At 42.1% G+C, this 17,633-nt stretch overlaps 1 protein-coding gene across 1 annotated transcript in view; it reads right to left on the bottom strand.

The window, feature by feature from the left end:
• LOC126354241 (sialin-like) overlaps positions 1–17,633 on the bottom strand; it is a 65,751-nt gene that overhangs the window by 35,769 nt on the left and 12,349 nt on the right. Inside the window, exons 2-6 of the mRNA XM_050003743.1 lie at positions 14,544–14,734; positions 9,087–9,320; positions 8,629–8,713; positions 5,135–5,349; positions 1,526–1,678 (exon numbers count right to left, since the gene is read on the bottom strand). Coding sequence (XP_049859700.1) covers positions 1,526–1,678; positions 5,135–5,349; positions 8,629–8,713; positions 9,087–9,320; positions 14,544–14,734 — 878 coding nt within the window. The remainder of the gene's footprint in view (positions 1–1,525; positions 1,679–5,134; positions 5,350–8,628; positions 8,714–9,086; positions 9,321–14,543; positions 14,735–17,633) is intronic.

The raw sequence follows: 17,633 nt of genomic DNA, 5'->3' as shown, positions 1-17,633 counted from the left end.
GTTGAAGGAGAAAACAGAGAGTAATGAAACTTGTGAACGATGGAACCAGGTGGATATCGAAAGATATTTCCCGATACGCACCCTACTATAAGACCTCCGTATTCCTGACGAGACAAGTATGAATAAGAACACATCATGAATATGGAGAAAGTCGTCGAAGACTTCAGTCCTTATTTAAACCTGATGCGGCAAAAAGAGGGGGAAAATATTCAAGACAGGTCAATACCTCGTAAAGCATGTGGAGGATACTTGAAGAGGACATTTACACGAACCAGTGTTTGCGTAAAGGGTGCTAAAGTTTGATGCTACTGTTGCTGATTATGATGAGAAAGAGGTAGTAGAGCCATATGGCGACAGTGTACACATCGCCAGACACCAAAAGTATGCTTGAGAAGTATAGATGTAGAAGTGAAGAGAGTGACTTATAAAAAGGTTACGCACTGAAAGTAGTTTTTGGCCAGGTACTCGCAAGCACCTTACTGTACATACATTAGGGAAATAACAATAAATTTAATCTTTTTCAGAAAAGGAAGAAAGTAACTGAGGACCCAGAACTGCTTCCTGAACATGGGTTATATGAATCGTCGTTCCTCCTGCATGTTTTCCAGTGTCATTTTCCCGCTTCCCATTATGTCTTCGTTCCGTTGTAGGAACCCGGTGAAGAGATTCCTTGGTCAATTTCCACGCCAGTTTTCCCTGATGCTTTTGTAAGTTTACTGGTCTCTGCTAGAAATATCCAAAATGCAGCTCACCAACGCACACTAGGAATCCATCGGTTTTTGAACGGCTTTTATATAAAAACCCCGAATGTTACTAGCATACGTCGCGGTCGATAACACACACATATTGTAAATTCTGTTTCAGTCACATTGCAAGCTAAGTTTTGAGAACTGTATGTATTTTACAAAAACACTCGACGTGATTTTACTGCTTATCAAGTCGTTCAAAGTGCGCCAAATTAAAAATAAATAAATAAATAAATAAATGATAAACTTTTCTTCAAGTTCTGTAACTTGATAGGTAATTTCTGTTATCTTTTCCTTCTTTGTGTTTATTGCGTTTTGTGCTTGATCGTAATTAATTGTTAGTTATGTTTTTAAGCTAACTCTATCAAGTTGCCACTCTGGAGAGAAACAGCAGAATTTAGTCAGAAAAAGACAATAATTCAGATATGACCCATTAACACATATTATTGCAACGTTTCCACAGGTAAAGAATTTGAACATTTCATGTAGGACTACTGAAAATAATTTTTCTTGATACAGAACCTTCTTTCAGGGGTGATGGGTGGACATTACCCCTGAATTTCCCACTATCCTGATATCTAATATAAGTTGCTATGTATCAGTAATAGTAAATGATTTTCCTCATCGTCAGTAGACCACCAGTAACTTTAAAACTTTTTAATTCTCGCTTATAGCTTGTAGATGCTACAACAATGGTTTGTATCTGAAATGGGAATATTAACACTTCACTACTATCCTTGTAAGAACGCACCACCGGCGTGTCTGAGTCCTCTACTTACACTTTCTATGTTGAAGTGCAGAACGTTGGCGACGTATTGTGGCAGCGACGTGATCAGCAGGTAATACGTCCAGTCCAAGGTGACAAAGAGTGCAGCGAAGGCCCACAGCACTGGAGACGTCAAGATGCTCTTCCAGGGAATGGGCAGTTTTTTCTGCATCAGTAAAAAGGTATACAGTGAAGATAATGCTATAACACAAGTGGTAAATTGTTTAGTTTAAGATCGTGGCTCATTTAATAAGGCAAAAGAGCTCATCGTCATTTATCACACGTGAATATGTTGTCATGATGTTGTAGTTAGTGAGTATGAAAAAGTGTTAATTTAAAACAATGATTCTCAGACTCTGTGTACTGTATTTCATATCCGTAAAGGCGTTACGGAGGTGGAATCGGTTAGTCCGCTTGACAACGGGCAGAGCATAAAGTTATTGAGCTGCAAAGCAGCTGAGACAACCAGAAAGCGCATCTCATCTGGGTAAACCATTTGGTTATGACCGTTTTACATAAGCGCGCTTCGTAACCGGAAGGCAGTTCACTTGTTTACATGAAACACTCCCTTACGCGTCATTATAGTACTGTGCTGACTACATCACTTTAGATTTTGTTTTAGTCTTTTTATATATTTTTTTTAAAACTGGGACTATTTATGTATTGGTTACGACAGGTTTGAGATCCGTTATGGAACTTATCAGCTTGTAGCTTCCTGGGCAAAGTCGCGCATTGTCATCTGATTGTTTGTGAACTTGTTCGGCATGAGTTTAAATTTTACTTCCAAGAACCGCGCAGCTGGAATCGACTATCGTGCATATAAAGAACAATTTGTGTTTTTATCAGAAGGATACGAAAGAGACCATCGTTCCAAAAGTGCTGTATAGGCAGACTCTGTGCGAGTTTATGTTGGCTTATAACCTAACCAAAAAATCTGCGTATGATGGCTGCATATTGCACAGGAAACCTAAGACTGTGGTCAGGTGCACGCTACCTAACTGGTACTCACCCTCGCCTAACACAGTCAAATGTCATCTTTGATACCCAAGTAACTTTGCCCAGTCCGGCGAAATAAAACCTAAATGGCGGACATTAGGATTCTTGTATTTCTGGCAAAGAAGCTGTTTCGTTTCCATTAGAGGACGCCGATTCTGTTTCGTATTTCGAGAACATTTGGCTCTATGATATTCATATCTGCTAATTGTCAAGCCAGTTTTGCCACAGAACTTCATCCACATGGTCAACAAAGTCATAAAAGTGGCAGAATGAGTGTCTTAGAAGATGTAATACCTGCTGGAAACAATGTTAGCGTCGTACAGTGAAAGCGATAAATAAAATGATTTCGTACGCCTTGATAGTTAGATTTCCTTTCAGTAAAGTCGAAGTGAAAACTCTCTCTGATACGTTTTACTGAGGTAAAGAAGTCTTTATCCTAAGATTTCCCTAGTTCTTTCATAGTTAAACACGTCTTGCAAAAGGGAACAGTGTGACATAGACTGGCCTGAGTACATTGTATGTTGCTCTTTACCAGTATTCCCTTCTTTTACTCGATTTGGTTCAGAAGAGATTAGCTATGACAGTACTACGAAGAAAATTTTGGTTATGCACTTTCTGTCGCTCAGATTTATTTTTTACTTTATAATCTTTACACAAGGTAGATAAAGCAATTTATTGACAGTTGTCTCTTTTGTTAGAGGCGAAAATCCACTGAAATTGTTCTTGCTTTGTCAATGAGTTTCTCATAACAAACAATCCTTATAGCTGGTCTTGGCGTGCTCACAATTAAAGTTTATTTACTGAATTATATTGTTCATTTTTGGAGCTTCATATACAGACCATGAGCATTTAGATGTCCGATCATAATCCTAGGACAAGACAAGCTAATAAGCAAACAATAAGCAGAACTGAAACTTCCTGATAGATTAAAACTATGCGCAATATTCGGGCCTAGAATCCAGGGAGTTTCCTTCCGTGGGCACTGCTCTTATCAAAGCAATGAGGCTGTGAGCTGCGAGCATAGGTCGTACCTTTATAGCACAGCTGGACGTCTCGAAATAGTGCGTACTCCACTGTGCAGTCACACATTCCCACTGCAGTCTTTGAATAGACAATCACAGCCGTGGAAGTAATGTGACATGACATAATAATGGCTCTGAGCACTATGGGACAACATCTGAGGTCATCAGTCCCATAGACTGAGAACTACTTAAACCTAACTAACCTAAGGACATCACACACATCCATGCTAGAGGCAGGATTCGAACCTGCGAGCGTAGCAGCAGTGCGGTTCCGGACTGAGGTGCCTAGAACCGCTCGGCCACAGCGTGACATGACAGCTGCCGACATTCGCCTGTAGAACAAAGGCAAGACCGCTCTCACTCTTTCGTCTGTCTGTCTTCAGGTCAGCGAAAAGGAACGGAATGCGACATCCCATCAGATGGAGGTGTGTTCACGCTAGACGTAACGGCTAAAACAACGTCACTGTGCTTAGCCAAGTTCCCAACAATGAATGTCAGGTTATGACACACTATCCGTGATACATACAGTCGGAATATACATTAGCTGATGAAGTATCCGGACACTCCTACGTAACGTGACGTTGACCACTAGATGTCACAAGAGGCGGAACCATCACCATAAAAGGAGGCGGGGAGTATTGGGCTGTCAGAATAGTTCTGCCAGGAGAGCTGAATGGCTTCAGAAGTGGACTAGTCATTGGATGTCACCTTACTAACTAATCCATCACGTGCATTTCAGCCTTTCTAAAGCCGTGCGAGTCCACTGTTAGTGATGTAATTATTAAGTGGAAACACCAATAAACAACCATAGCTAAACCAAGCCTAGGCAGACATATACATATGAACAGGGGACGTCGAGCACAGCGGAGGGGCGGTTGTGAGCCATTGCATGAAATCAGCGGAAGAAATCACTCGTGAGCTCCAAAGTGTTACCAGCAACCCACCTAGAAAAATAGCTCTGAGTAGATACACTGAAGCGCCACAGAAACTGATGTAGGAATGCCTATCCAAACACAGAGATATGTAAACAGGCAGAATATGGCGTTCGGTCGGCTCGTCTATATAAGTCAAGTGTCTGGCGTAGTTGCTCGATCGGTTACTGCTGCTACAGTGGCAGGTTATCAAGATTTAAGTAAGTTTGAACGTGAGCGGCAAGGTTTTCAGCCCGAAAGCTCATACTGTCAAAAATTTTGTTCTTTCTGCCTCTGAATAAATTGTAACTTGATATTTAGAGCGTCCTTTCTGATTATAATTTTAAATCTGTTTCTTAAAAAAATGCTTTTAGGAATAAAATTTCCATTTGTTGAAAGAAATTTGATTTGTTTTCATCAGTTACCCACTGGCAACTACTTCCACGGTCACATAGTGTGGTTAAATGTGTTAATGTTCTTGATTAATCGCCAGTAAATAAAGTAAATTCTTCAGAAAAATTTTTGAAATTAAATTCACGGTTCAATACGTCTACTCGCTCCTGAGAAAAAGGGTTCTTAACTGTCGGACAGACCGACAGACGGGCACCAAATCGGTTTTACAAGGGTTCCGTTTCCACGGATTGAGGCACGGAACCCAAAACATGCCTTATTTAGCCTCGAGTGCAACGGTACCTTGGCGCTGGACTGTATGTTGGCCTCTATGAAGTAGCGCTCCGCAGGGTCGATGTGCTTGTGCTGGGCTGGGGAGTCCGCGACGTAGAAGCACCACGGCACGCACCACAGCAGGCCGACGCCGCCGAAGAAGTAGAAGGCCAGCGGCCAGCCCACAGACGTCACGCACAGCGCGCCCGTCAGCGCCATTGAGATCAGCGTCCCTCCAAACACGCCTGCCGCACGACACACGTCACAAAAAATTATATTGAAAGCGTAAAATCCTGTGACTCTGTTTAGCGGAACAACTATTGTAATTGCTGAAGTATTACTCAGCTCTGTTTCAGGGTATCAGCCCCATCTTCAGGGACAACTGAAAAGTAAAAATGAAACCAGGACCGTAGCAAGACTATGTAACAGTGCCGCGGTCCCCGTTCCTGGTATTCTTTATTTTTATGTTTGTTGGCAGTTTAATTTCTGGTTGCGTGGGTACCGGTTTGGTTACTTATCGCAATTTTTGCGCTTTTGGTGCTGCTGCCATTGGGTTTTACATTGCGTCATTAGTACTTTTTATGGCACTATCATGGAGTTTTATGACTTGTATTTATTATTTTGTTTACTTATTTGACCTCGTGATTTATTCAGCATTGTGTGTAATTTTTTCGATGTTTACATTTATAATGTTTCTGTGCTTTTATTATAGCTGTTATTTACACTAGACTCTTGCTAAACCGGCCATTCCTCCCACATATGGGTGCCGGATTAGCGGAAGTGCTGGACTGTTGAGAGTGTCTAAAATTTAGTATAAACACATAGGGATTGTGCTTTATCAAATCAAAAGATACATTCATTTTTACAGAAAACTTAGTCCTTGCGTGTGTACACTTATATTAGTATCACTCGACATTTACTGTTAAACATGTCGAAAAATTTTGATTATCACCGTGATGATACGCTACGATAGTATGCTTTATCACACAACGGCCCTACAGTCATTTCATTGGTTCTGCCACGTTTCTGATTGTTGCATAATGTACTCCAGGAAGACGTCTCCAGCTTCAGCACAAGTACTTTGAGACATCCTCATGTTCTCTTCTCCTATGTCCTCTTCTTCATCAGTTTCATAGTAACTTTCCTATGACTTTATTATTACCCCTTTTCTGCTGAAGTTTGGTCATAAATAGTTGCTCGTATAACACTGTTGCCAGCAACAATGGTTTTCAGCGAAAAACCTCAGTTCAGTTTATATCTAATTTCGAGTTTCCGCTTGAGGTCTAGCATAACGTGTTTCCCTTTAGAGGCCACGATAATGATCTGTAAGGGAAGCCACAATTTCAAAGTGTACAGGAATGTTCAACATTATAATTAACTAACAACATTGTTGCAGACGAAATTTCATTATTGTGTCATTTGACACAATTGTCCTCACGCCGTGCTTACTTCAGTGCAGCTTGTAATCACGTTGTCGATCCAATGTTGGGGGGGGGGGGGGGGGGGGACTTTGCTGCTTCCTACGAGTAATTGCTATGTGAAAGACTTTGCGGTCGCGTCATTTCTCAGTCGTTTAGTTGTTTAGTTATGGCTACGTGAATAATTTTTCGTTTATTACAGTTACGTCAATTTGCGTGCTACCATCAATGGCAGCGCTGTGCAATCTTGGCATCTGTTGGCCATCTGTAATCTATGGGTCAGTTTTAGCCTTACATTATAGCTCTTGACTTTTCTTATAGTCCCTAATCCGTCTCTGTTTGCATTTATTTAGACTCTAGGCCTTCAACTGTGCTTGCAACATAGAACTGATTTACGCCAGGCACATTTGAGAGACGGTTTTAACGTGGTCACTTTTCCATACTCCCACTGATGAGCCATGCACAGTAGATGCGGTGCCGTTAACTTAACTTGGACATGTACACTTTGCACTGGTTTTAGATATGTTGATTTTTCTTCTATATATTTTTATCTTATTTGCTTTTGTAAAACTGGAAGTTTTTTCATGGGTCTTACTGTTGAGACGCATGGCTTCATTTGTAATTTAAAGTTCTACTTGAAGACTGAGCTGAGACCCCGAAACGGTTTGTGTATGACTTCAGTAATACATATTTTGTAGAGCTGTAGCTGAAGTTTCAATTATGAACAATTTATATAACAACTGTGGATGACCCACTAACAGAAGTTTATCACATTATTCCAAATTGTAAAATAAATGGACTTAAACAACAAAATAACAGCGATTATCCAGAAAAAGTTGACTGAGATCACCTTGAGACTGAAGTCTAGAAAAGAGATTTAAGATGCCTTCGAGATCAGTGAAGGAGACTGGTCCTTGACTTTACTTCAGAACTTCTTGGCATTCAAGGGAGAAGTGAAGAATGGAGTCAGAATGGGCTGTATGAGCGTAGAACGGACAGTTGAGTGGCTAGCCTCTGCTGATGGTCGTGTACATTTTCCTCATCATGTGGTCACAGTCACAAAACAAATCAATGAAGTTAATACCTACAGAGGCCAAACCGAACCTCTAATTTCAACTCCAAAAATGTAGTTTATAACTAATATCAACAAACCGCTCATAGAGCTAAATTACATCGTAGAAAAATCAAACACGAAAAATGTTCGAGTATCTGAGAAAATCAATATAACCAAAAATTTCTTGCAAAGAAGTCTCTACACTTACGATCAACAAGGTGGTTGTTCTACTAGAGGTATTTACAACGGCGATCCGGTCCGTTTCATGGAATCTCATACACTACTATGCAGTCATTCAACCAGAACAACAGACTGCCACGTGATGAATAGGAACGGGTCTGAACGAGAAGTTAGAAGCCAAAGAAAGCAAGAAAGAAAGATCTCACGGAGACCATGTACCAACAAGAAAGAATGCTTCCATGTGCATAAGGTGGCAGGCACCAATTGGGAAAGTTGTATTTCTTTCTATGGTCGCATAAGACGAAAGAGCCGGAATGTAGTAAGGTTCTCTTATACCTAATATCTGGAAAAATACGAAGAACTATTATTTTGTGATGTTGAACAATATACCCAATAACTTGGTATGACAAATCAAACACAAATAAATGTGCTCTTCTGAACAACTAAGAACACACCAGCATTTTGAGAAAAGGAAAAGTTGGAGACACATGATCCGAAGAAAAAAAGAAGCCGAGAATATTGGTTGCAAGTTAAAGTTCTCATAAAGACATGTCTGAAATAACATGCATCACAACTGGCCAAACTAACAGAAAAAGTAGGTGGGACGCAGCAAAGGAAGTTCTTATCGAGTAATTGATTACCCTTCTGGAAATTTCTGGACAGCGAAAAATATCTCAGATGTATGGACATGGTAGTTCCAAAGAATCATCAGTGACCAAGTTCCGGTGATAGCCAGCTCTCAGTTACCTGTTCACAATATTATAATAATTTGTTGCGTTGGGTAATTAACCTACAACTAAAAAGCGCATTTGAGAAATACTGTTTGTGGAAAAGACGAGTCTCTGATGATATTTCCGTAATTTGAAACTCACCAACATAGATAACGGAAAACTTGCTTCTCTCGTGGTCAGGGGCCCATCGACATATAACTGTCTGTATCGCTGGTATAACGCCACCCTGGAAGTTAAGAGAAACAAAAATGACGTACAATCCGTTTATATATAAATAAATACCAAATTGTGAAAATATAGCAGTGAACTCTAAATAAAGAAAAAATAAGGATAGCGGAAAATAAATGATTATTCGAAAATTTTGTTCTTTGCAATTATTTCCTTTTTTGTATAAAGAGCACCAGTTTTTAATTTTTAATATTTCTACACCAGCGTTGGCAGAAGCGTTCAGTGTTTGTCGACCATTCTGTAACTGTTCCAAATGTCCGAGGTTTTTGTGCATTTGTATAGGAGCTATGATTTCATTAGTGTAAATATTATCAAACATGCACCATACCTAAAGCGTAAGGAAACTGGCAGCAGGAGTGGAAAATACGTACCAGAATAAATCCCTGTCCGATCCTGTTGGCAAAAAGGACGTAATAGCCAGCCCACGCTGACGCAGGAGTCAGGATTGTGAGGATGGACGAGATGAAGATACCGAGCCCGAAGACGATTTTACCTCCGAAACGGTCGGCCATCACGCCCCCGGGGATGTGGCCCGCCGCGTAACCGTAGTAGTAGGCAGCCAGCAGCTCGCCTTGCTCCTGTCTGTCCCAGATGAAATGCCCGTCCTGGAACACGAGGCGGCGAACTGTAGCAGTTTGCGCTTTAGCAGAATAGTCACTTGATGGCCAGGACATCAGGCGACACACAGCCAGCTACAACCGGATGCACAAGTGTTCGTATACAGATATTGTAAGAAACTACACAATCATCGTCATCTTTAAGCTCTTGCGCCTGTGGGTAGTGAGGGTAACAACAAAACGAAAACAACTGAATTAGTCGGTTGCTGTAAAAAGAAAATTGGCACATTCGGATGGAGTTTTACTCATCAGTACAACTACTGATTTATTCTTTGAGTGAATCCAGTCTGTGGGAGAAATCGAATGAAAGTCACCTGATACCCGGCACATTCAGTTTAGAGCAGAACAACTGATCGTTTTGGCGCTGTTAAATCGTTGTGACGTGATCCAGGGTTTGCTCAGGTGCCCCACAAACACAACTTGAGTTATCTACGAATCCCCATTTACAGAGCGTGGCCTTGCATCTAGTGTGGTCCCTTCGGATATTATTGAGCTTAACCCAGTCTTACCTAGCAGAGTCGAACCCTTTTAGTGCTTTTGAGGGGTCAGTTATAACGTGATAATTAATGACTGAGTTCTCCCATTTCTTTTTCCAAGCGTCTGTAAGGTTGAAGCTATCCTCTCCTTTTATGTAGCTTTTATTCCATATCGGGTTACGTGACTTCAATGTGTGATTCGGAAAATTTCTAATGACCTCTTGAATAGGTAGGCATTTTGCGTAATCTGTTTGTATTATTTTTACCCATTCTTTAATAGAAGTTTTTGGCGTCTTAGTTTTGGCGGTGCTATGTTGGCGATGACGAGAGCCATGGTACCGGGGTAGATTTTAACGTCCCAGTGATAATATACATGGTATCGTGGAGCTGCACGCCTACCATGTTGGTATGGTTATTTCTCTGCCAGTCAGGAGCACAGTATTCTGCAGTGGTGTATACTATTGATGTTGCTGCTGTTCGTAGTGTTGATGCATCTGCATCCCAAGAACTACCTGCCAATTTCCTACTAATATTATTCCATGTTTTGAGCTTCTGACCAACATTTTTAAGGTGTTTTTCGTAAGTTAGGGTCCTGTCCAGTGTTACTCCGAAATGTTTAGGATGTATGTTGTGTTTCACCCTCTGTTGATCAAGTAACACGGTCAGCCTTTCATTGGCGGCTTTATTGTTGAGGTGTAAAGCGCAGACTTCTGTCTTAGAAGGGTTTGTGTGCAGACGCCATCTTCTGAAATATTTGTTAAGAAGTTCAAGGTCCTCCGTTAAAGTCTTTGCCCATTGTTCGTGAGATTTCCTTTGCTATGGCCAGGTCGTTAGCGTATACGAATTTTTTTTCACTGTGTAAGACATATCGGTGGTGTAGAAGTTGAATAGTAGTGGTGCTAGGAATGAACCTTGAGGTAGTCCATTCTTGATCTTAAAAGAGTTACTGACGTCCATTACACTTGCAAATTAAAGTTGCGATTGGTGAGCATGTTCTGCAGGGGAGTCGTGAGCCAAAGGCATAGGATCACTTTCTTTAGTTTCAGCAAGAGGTCCATCCAGCCAAACAGAATTGTAGGCAGCTGTTACATCTACGAATGCCACTGATGTTTTTAGTCCTCCTTGAAAGACAGTTTCTGTGTATGATGTCAAAACCAGTACTTGCTCGCAGCAGCTACGATTATTGCAGAAGACTGCCTGGAATGGTGGTGTAAGTAGGCTGTTTAGGTTTTTATGTTGGTAACGCCACGTAGCGCTCTGTATGAAAATCACTGACTGTGCTGTGTGCAGTCTGTGGCTGCTTGGGCTCATTGTTGGAATATTCGCTAGTGTAGTGTTGGGCAGTTGGATGTGAACAGCGCATAGCGTTGGGCAGTTGGAGTTGCGCCCCGGCTAGTGGTGGAAGTGGTGGATGGAGAAAGAGAGATGCCAAGAGTTTTGAGAGGTTACTATAAGCGGACGATCTGGACTTGTGTCCGCCAGAAAAAAGGAAGTTTGGAAGGATGGATGTCATGAATTGATAACTATGCCTATCAGTGGTTAGTGCCTTCAGTAGTTAGAATCTTTTACTTAGCTGGCAATATTGGCGCTCGCTGTATTGCGGTAGTTCGAGTAACGAAGATTTTTGTGAGGCAAGTGATACATGAATGGTACAAGTTATTGTTAGTCAGGGCCATTTTTTTTAGGAATTATTGAAAGTCAGATTGCGTTGCGCAAAAAAAAATATTGTGGGTCAGTTTAGTGATGATCGGAAATAAGTGAAGAGAAAACTGTCTGAGTATGTTCAGTTTTGCGCAGCTGTTTGAAAATCAAATAACGTAGAAGTTTACTAGCACAGTCATTCTTAATTCTTCTAAGTAGTATGACTTGATCTATAGCCTTAAAGGTACGGTTGTATATGGATCGTCCTAGCAATTTGTAGCTTACACTCAGTAACGCTATTGGGCTATAGCTTGCTGGATCTTTCGGTGGTATACCTGCTTTTATTATATTTTATTCTTCAAGAAGATTTAGCGCAATATTTAGGAGAAACCGAGTGTAGAAACATTATAAATATAGAAATCGCAAACAGCAGGTTCGCCACAGTGACGTTTCTTCGTATGAATCTCTGTCGGGTGGGGCCATCGAGATATTCTGGACCTGGAACGAACTTACGTCACACTAGTCGCCTTGTGCTCCATATTCCGCGAAATCTCGGCCCCGTGTAGGGCCCATGGGAAATCAGTATTTAATTGAAAAGTACCCACTTAATGTTTTGACTCTGTCGTATGCTATGGAGAACTTGCATATATTTAAACAAGGAGTCAAGAATTATTAGATTCTCTTGAAATAGCTACTCTCTTCCAGCCGGGGACCTCTTCTGGCACTCGTACGACCTGCAGTGTCACTTGCTGTGACGTAGGCGCTGTGGCCTGTCTTTCTTGTGGGCCTCGCTCTCGAGAAAGAAACGTCGTTAGCATCGATGAAGATTTCACGCATTGGCAATAATGTCACCGCTAACCAAGCATAATCGATCACTTTTCCGAAAACTGGTGAATATAGCTGATTATGAGTCAAGATATGCTACAGGAATTTTGCCAAAAATAATTTCAAATAACTCTTCGATTCAATTATTGTTTTTATTTTTTATTTCGTTCACTATACGTAAATTGGTAGACGAATAAGGGTAACATAATTCAATATACATTGGAAAACACACGTGTAGCCATATTCTACGGAAATGGATAGAAATATGAAAAACAAAAATAAAAATAGTTGTTTTTCGAACACGGGGAGTAAAACTGTCACTCCACGACCCTAGCCATTGTGCCACCACTTCCATTTAACTAGTTTCTGTCTAAGAGGCTCATAAAGTACGTTGAAAACTTTGATCGTCGTTTTATCAGAAAGTGTGAAGTCGTAACCTCCCCACCGTATTTGTTTCTAAGAAATTTAGCCCAACTTTACCTCCCACTCTATAAAAATCTACGTTTTACCAAAACTATGTATCCAAAACTGTTATGCAACTTAAACTCATATGTTAACCTTTGGCTAAACAGAACCTAATTTGAACTGAACTGTGGCTGGTCTGAATACAACTTATGTTAAATGCGCAACTGTAGCAAAAGCAATAATCTGGCCCTAATCAAAATTTCCACTTACCTCGAGTCTTGACAACATTGTTGCATATTTCTAGAAAGCACAACAACTAACAGCAAGCAGGCAGCGGCTAAGCCAGATGTATCTCTAAATAAAATTGCCAAACTATATTCAAATTCTTTCATACCACATGGTGCAATGTGGTACTGCGTAATGTTAAACAGTGGGATACGGAGTGGAGCTATTCCTATGAAATGGTATTCCAAAACAACGATTTTCGAATGAACTATGTATTCAAACGGACAGAGTAAAACTCCGCGTGATCTTCACACATTAACATTGGTCTGAATAATACTGTGCTTAGCAAAGTGAAGAATGTTTTGAATAGGGCACACAGTTAACAGAGAACGTCTATAAAAATCAAACAGCTCGATAAATAAATGTCGTGTGACTAGATAAATGTTGTGTGACTAGGGCCTCCCGTCGGGTAGACCATTCGCCGGGTGCACGTCTTTCGATTTGACGCCACTTCAGCGACTTGCTCGTCGATGGGGATGAAATGATGATGATTAGGACAACACAACACCCAGTCCCTGAGCCAAGAGAAATCTCTGACCCAGCCGGGAATCGAATCCGGGCCCTTAGGATTGACATTCTGTCGCGCTGACCATTTTTTTTCTTTTTGTTCATTGTTGATCGTTGTGTTTGGTCGTTGCGGTCGACACATGACATCCAGTCAAGTTCATTTGTCGACCCTTCCACTCATACCAACCAGCTCTCTGACCGAACACGCTGAACCACTTAGCTGCCGGGGGCGGACATACAGCTTGATCAGTTGATATCTTAATTCGTGATTCAGGGAAGTGGGGTGGTCTTTCTCTCAGTTCTGAGAAAGTGAACAAAGCTAACTAGCTGCCAGGAATCACTTCTACAAATTAGATGCGCAATTCTGCAGTCTTACCTCAAACTTCTTCCCTTAAAAAAAGCGTTATTCAAAATTGATATTCCCTTCGCCTTTCAGTATATACATTTATTCTTGCTGTTCTTCATCTAACAGATACCATCACAAGTCATCACAGCACTACTAAATACGTCCATCACCTAACATACTTCAACTAAGAATGTATCAGTCAGCGCAGAGCCAAAGACTGTGCCACGACAAGACCAAAGACTGTTTAACAGTAACGTAACTTCCTGTCTCTCTGACCTGCACTGCACGCCGCTAACATGCAAAAATTAAAATGACATGTCCAGAATGAGATTTTCACTCTGCAGCGGAGTGTGTGCTGATATGAAACTTCCTGGCAGATTAAAACCGTGTTTCGAACCGAGACTCGAACTCAGGACCTTTGCCTTTCGCGGGCAAGTGCTCTACCATCTGAGCTACCCATGCAGGAATGTAGGAGATGAGGTACTGGCAGAAGTGAAGCTGTGAGGACGGGGCGTGAGTCGTGCCAGCGAAAGGCAAAAGTCCCGACTTCGAGTCTCGGTCTGGCACACAGTTTTAATCTGCTAGGAAGTTTCATGGCATGTCCATCTTACAATCTACAAATAGGCCAAGCCACGTAATGAAGTTTCTGTGAAATCGCGTTGTGGCACTTGCTGTGTTCTCCTCGTGAGTTGCGACGCGTGCCAATAATGGTGGCACGGGACTTACCTTGCGGTCAGCCCAGTCGGCTATGCCCAGATTCTCCAGCTCCGTGTCCACTTCAGAGGAGTAGATTTCGCGCAGCGCCGTGTTGTTGACCATGTCGACGATGGCCATGGACAGGTTGACGCGGGTCGCGTAGCTGATGGCCAGCCCCACCAGGTTCAGCACCAGCAGCGTGTACCGCGTCTTCCAGAAGCCTGCGCTCGCCGCCAAACAAGCAGGAATGTTATTTGTGGATATAGGCGAGCCTCTTGTATCACACCTACAGTGTGTTTAAAAAATGACCGCTATATTTGAAACGGCAATAAAAACTACACGAGCAGCGATAGAAATACACCGTTTGTTGCAATATGCTTGGGACAACAGTACATTTTTAGGCGGACAAACTTTCGAAATTACAGTAGTTACAATTTTCAAAAACAGATGGCGCTGCAAGTGATGTGAAAGATATAGAAGACAACGCAGTCAATGGGTGCGCCATTCTGTACGTCGTCTTTCTGCTGTAAGCGTGTGCTGTTCACAACGTGCAAGTGTACTGTGGACAACATGGTTTATTCCTTAGAACAGAGGATTTTTCTGGTGTTGGAATTCCACCGCCTAGAACACAGTGTTGCTGCAACAAGACGAAGTTTTCAACGGAGGTTTAATGAAGCCAAAGGACCGAAAAGCGATACAATAAAGGATCTGTTTGAAAAATTTCAACGGACTGGGAACGTGACGGATGAACGGATGAACGTGCTGGAAAGGTAGGGCGACCGCGTACGGCAACCACAGAGGGCAACGCGCAGCTAGTGCAGCAGGTGATCCAACAGCGGCCTCGGGTTTCCCTTCGCCGTGTTGCAGCTGCGGTCCAAATGACGCCAACGTCCACGTATCGTCTCATGCGCCAGAGTTTACACCTCTATCCATACAAAATTCAAACGCGGCAACCTTTCAGCGCCGCTACCATTGCTGCACGAGAGACATTCGCTAACGATATAGTGCACAGGATTGATGACGGCGATATGCATGTGGGCAGCATTTGGTTTACTGTCGAAGCTTATTTTTACCTGGACGGCTTCGTCAATAAACAGAACTGGCGCATATGGGGAACCGAAAAGCCCCATGTTGCAGTCCCATCGTCCCTGCATCCTCAAAAAGTACTGGTCTGGGCCGCCATTTCTTCCAAAGGAATCATTGGCCCATTTTTCAGATCCGAAACGATTACTGCATCACGCTATCTGGACATTCTTCGTGAATTTGTGGCGGTACAAACTGCCTTAGACGACACTGCGAACACCTCGTGGTTTATGCAAGATGGTGCCCAGCCACATCGCACGGCCGACGTCTTTAATTTCCTGAATGAATATTTCGATGATCGTGTGATTGTTTTGGGCTATCCGAAACATACAGGAGGCGGCGCGGATTGGCCTCCCTATTCGTCAGACATGAACCCCTGTGACTTCTTTCTGTGTGGACACTTGAAAGACCAGGTGTACCGCCAGAATCCAGAAACAATTGAACAGCTGAAGCAGTACATCTCATCTGCATGTGAAGCCATTCTGCCAGACACGTTGTCAAAGGTTTCGGGTAATTTCATTCAGAGACTACGCCATATTATTGCTACGCATGGTGGATATGTGGAAAATATCGTACTATAGAGTTTCCCAGACCGCAGCGCCATCTGTTGTTGACAATTGTAACTACTGTAATTTCGAAAGTTTGTCTGCCTGAAAATGTACTGTTGTCCCAAGCATTTTGCAACAAACGGTGTATTTCTATCGCTGCTCGTTTAGTTTGTATTGCCGTTTCAAATATACCGGTCATTTTTGAAACACCCTGTATACGTTTCGCATCATCTATATGTATACAAAGTTGTGTTGTTTTTGATTCAAGGAGAACTGAGAAAGTAGCTCTAATGCGAAATAAAAATAAATAAGATGATAATAAAGTCTGTTCAAAAATGCACTCTTGTGATTGGTAACATTCAGTGATTTGTTATCCTATCCTGTAGATTTTGACATGCTTAGACTCTCCTTGGCGTACTGTCCACAAGGTGGTCGAGACGCTGCTGATAAAGTCTGTCACAATCTTCCAGAAGCAGTACTTCCTCTGTCTTCATATCTTTCACGTAAAATCTAAAAAGACAAGATAGGAGAAATTCTAGTGCGTACGAGCGTGTCTTGTTTCTTACTCTACCCATACAATGATTGACGCTAGTGCTAACAGCGTACTTTATCCACCAATTAGTATTCAGTGTTCAGGAAATAATATACGACATTCTGCCCGACCACTATGTTTTAAGACTTTCGTGGTTTCACTACACCGCTTATGGTGGATTCCGCGATTGTTCCACGAACGCGACAAGTGTGTTGCCCTTCCCCGTTTCTGTCCAGTGTTTGCGAATGCTCCGTCTGTAATGACTTCAGGAAATGTATTCGCAGTTGTGAATATGAGCCAACTTCGGCTGTATATTAGAATGACGACAGTGAAAATTTGTGCCGGACCGGTACTCGAGCCCGGATTAGCCGCTTTACACGAGCTGTCGCCTCAACCGCTGCGGCTATCCGTGCACGAATCACGGCCGGGCCCAAAATTCCATATATCGCCGTCCTTCTGTCACAACTTGCACTCGTACGTTACCTATATTCCCAACCAACAAGGACTTATAATGAGAGTCGAAGGTCTGGCATGTTGTTGTTGTTGTCTTCAGTCCTGAGACTGGTTTGATGCAGCTCTCCATGCTACTCTATCCTGTGCAAGCTGCTTCATCTCCCAGTACCTACTGCAACCTACATCCTTCTGAATCTGCTTAGTGAACTCATCTCTCGGTCTCCCTCTACGATTTTTACCCTCCACGCTGCCCTCCAATGCTAAATTTGTGATCCCTTGATGCCTCAAAACATGTCCTACCAACTGATCCCTTCTTCTAGTCAAGTTGTGCCACAAACTTCTCTTCTCCCCAATCCTATTCAATACCTCCTCATTAGTTACGTGATCTATCCACCTTATCTTCAGTATTCTTCTGTAGCACCACATTTCGAAAGCTTCTATTCTCTTCTTGTCCAAACTAGTTATCGTCCATGTTTCACTTCCATACATGGCTACACTCCAAAC

The sequence above is a fragment of the Schistocerca gregaria genome, chromosome 3, assembly GCF_023897955.1.
Source record: "Schistocerca gregaria isolate iqSchGreg1 chromosome 3, iqSchGreg1.2, whole genome shotgun sequence".
Taxonomy (NCBI): domain Eukaryota; kingdom Metazoa; phylum Arthropoda; class Insecta; order Orthoptera; family Acrididae; genus Schistocerca; species Schistocerca gregaria.
This window is presented reverse-complemented; position numbering and strand designations above follow the sequence as displayed.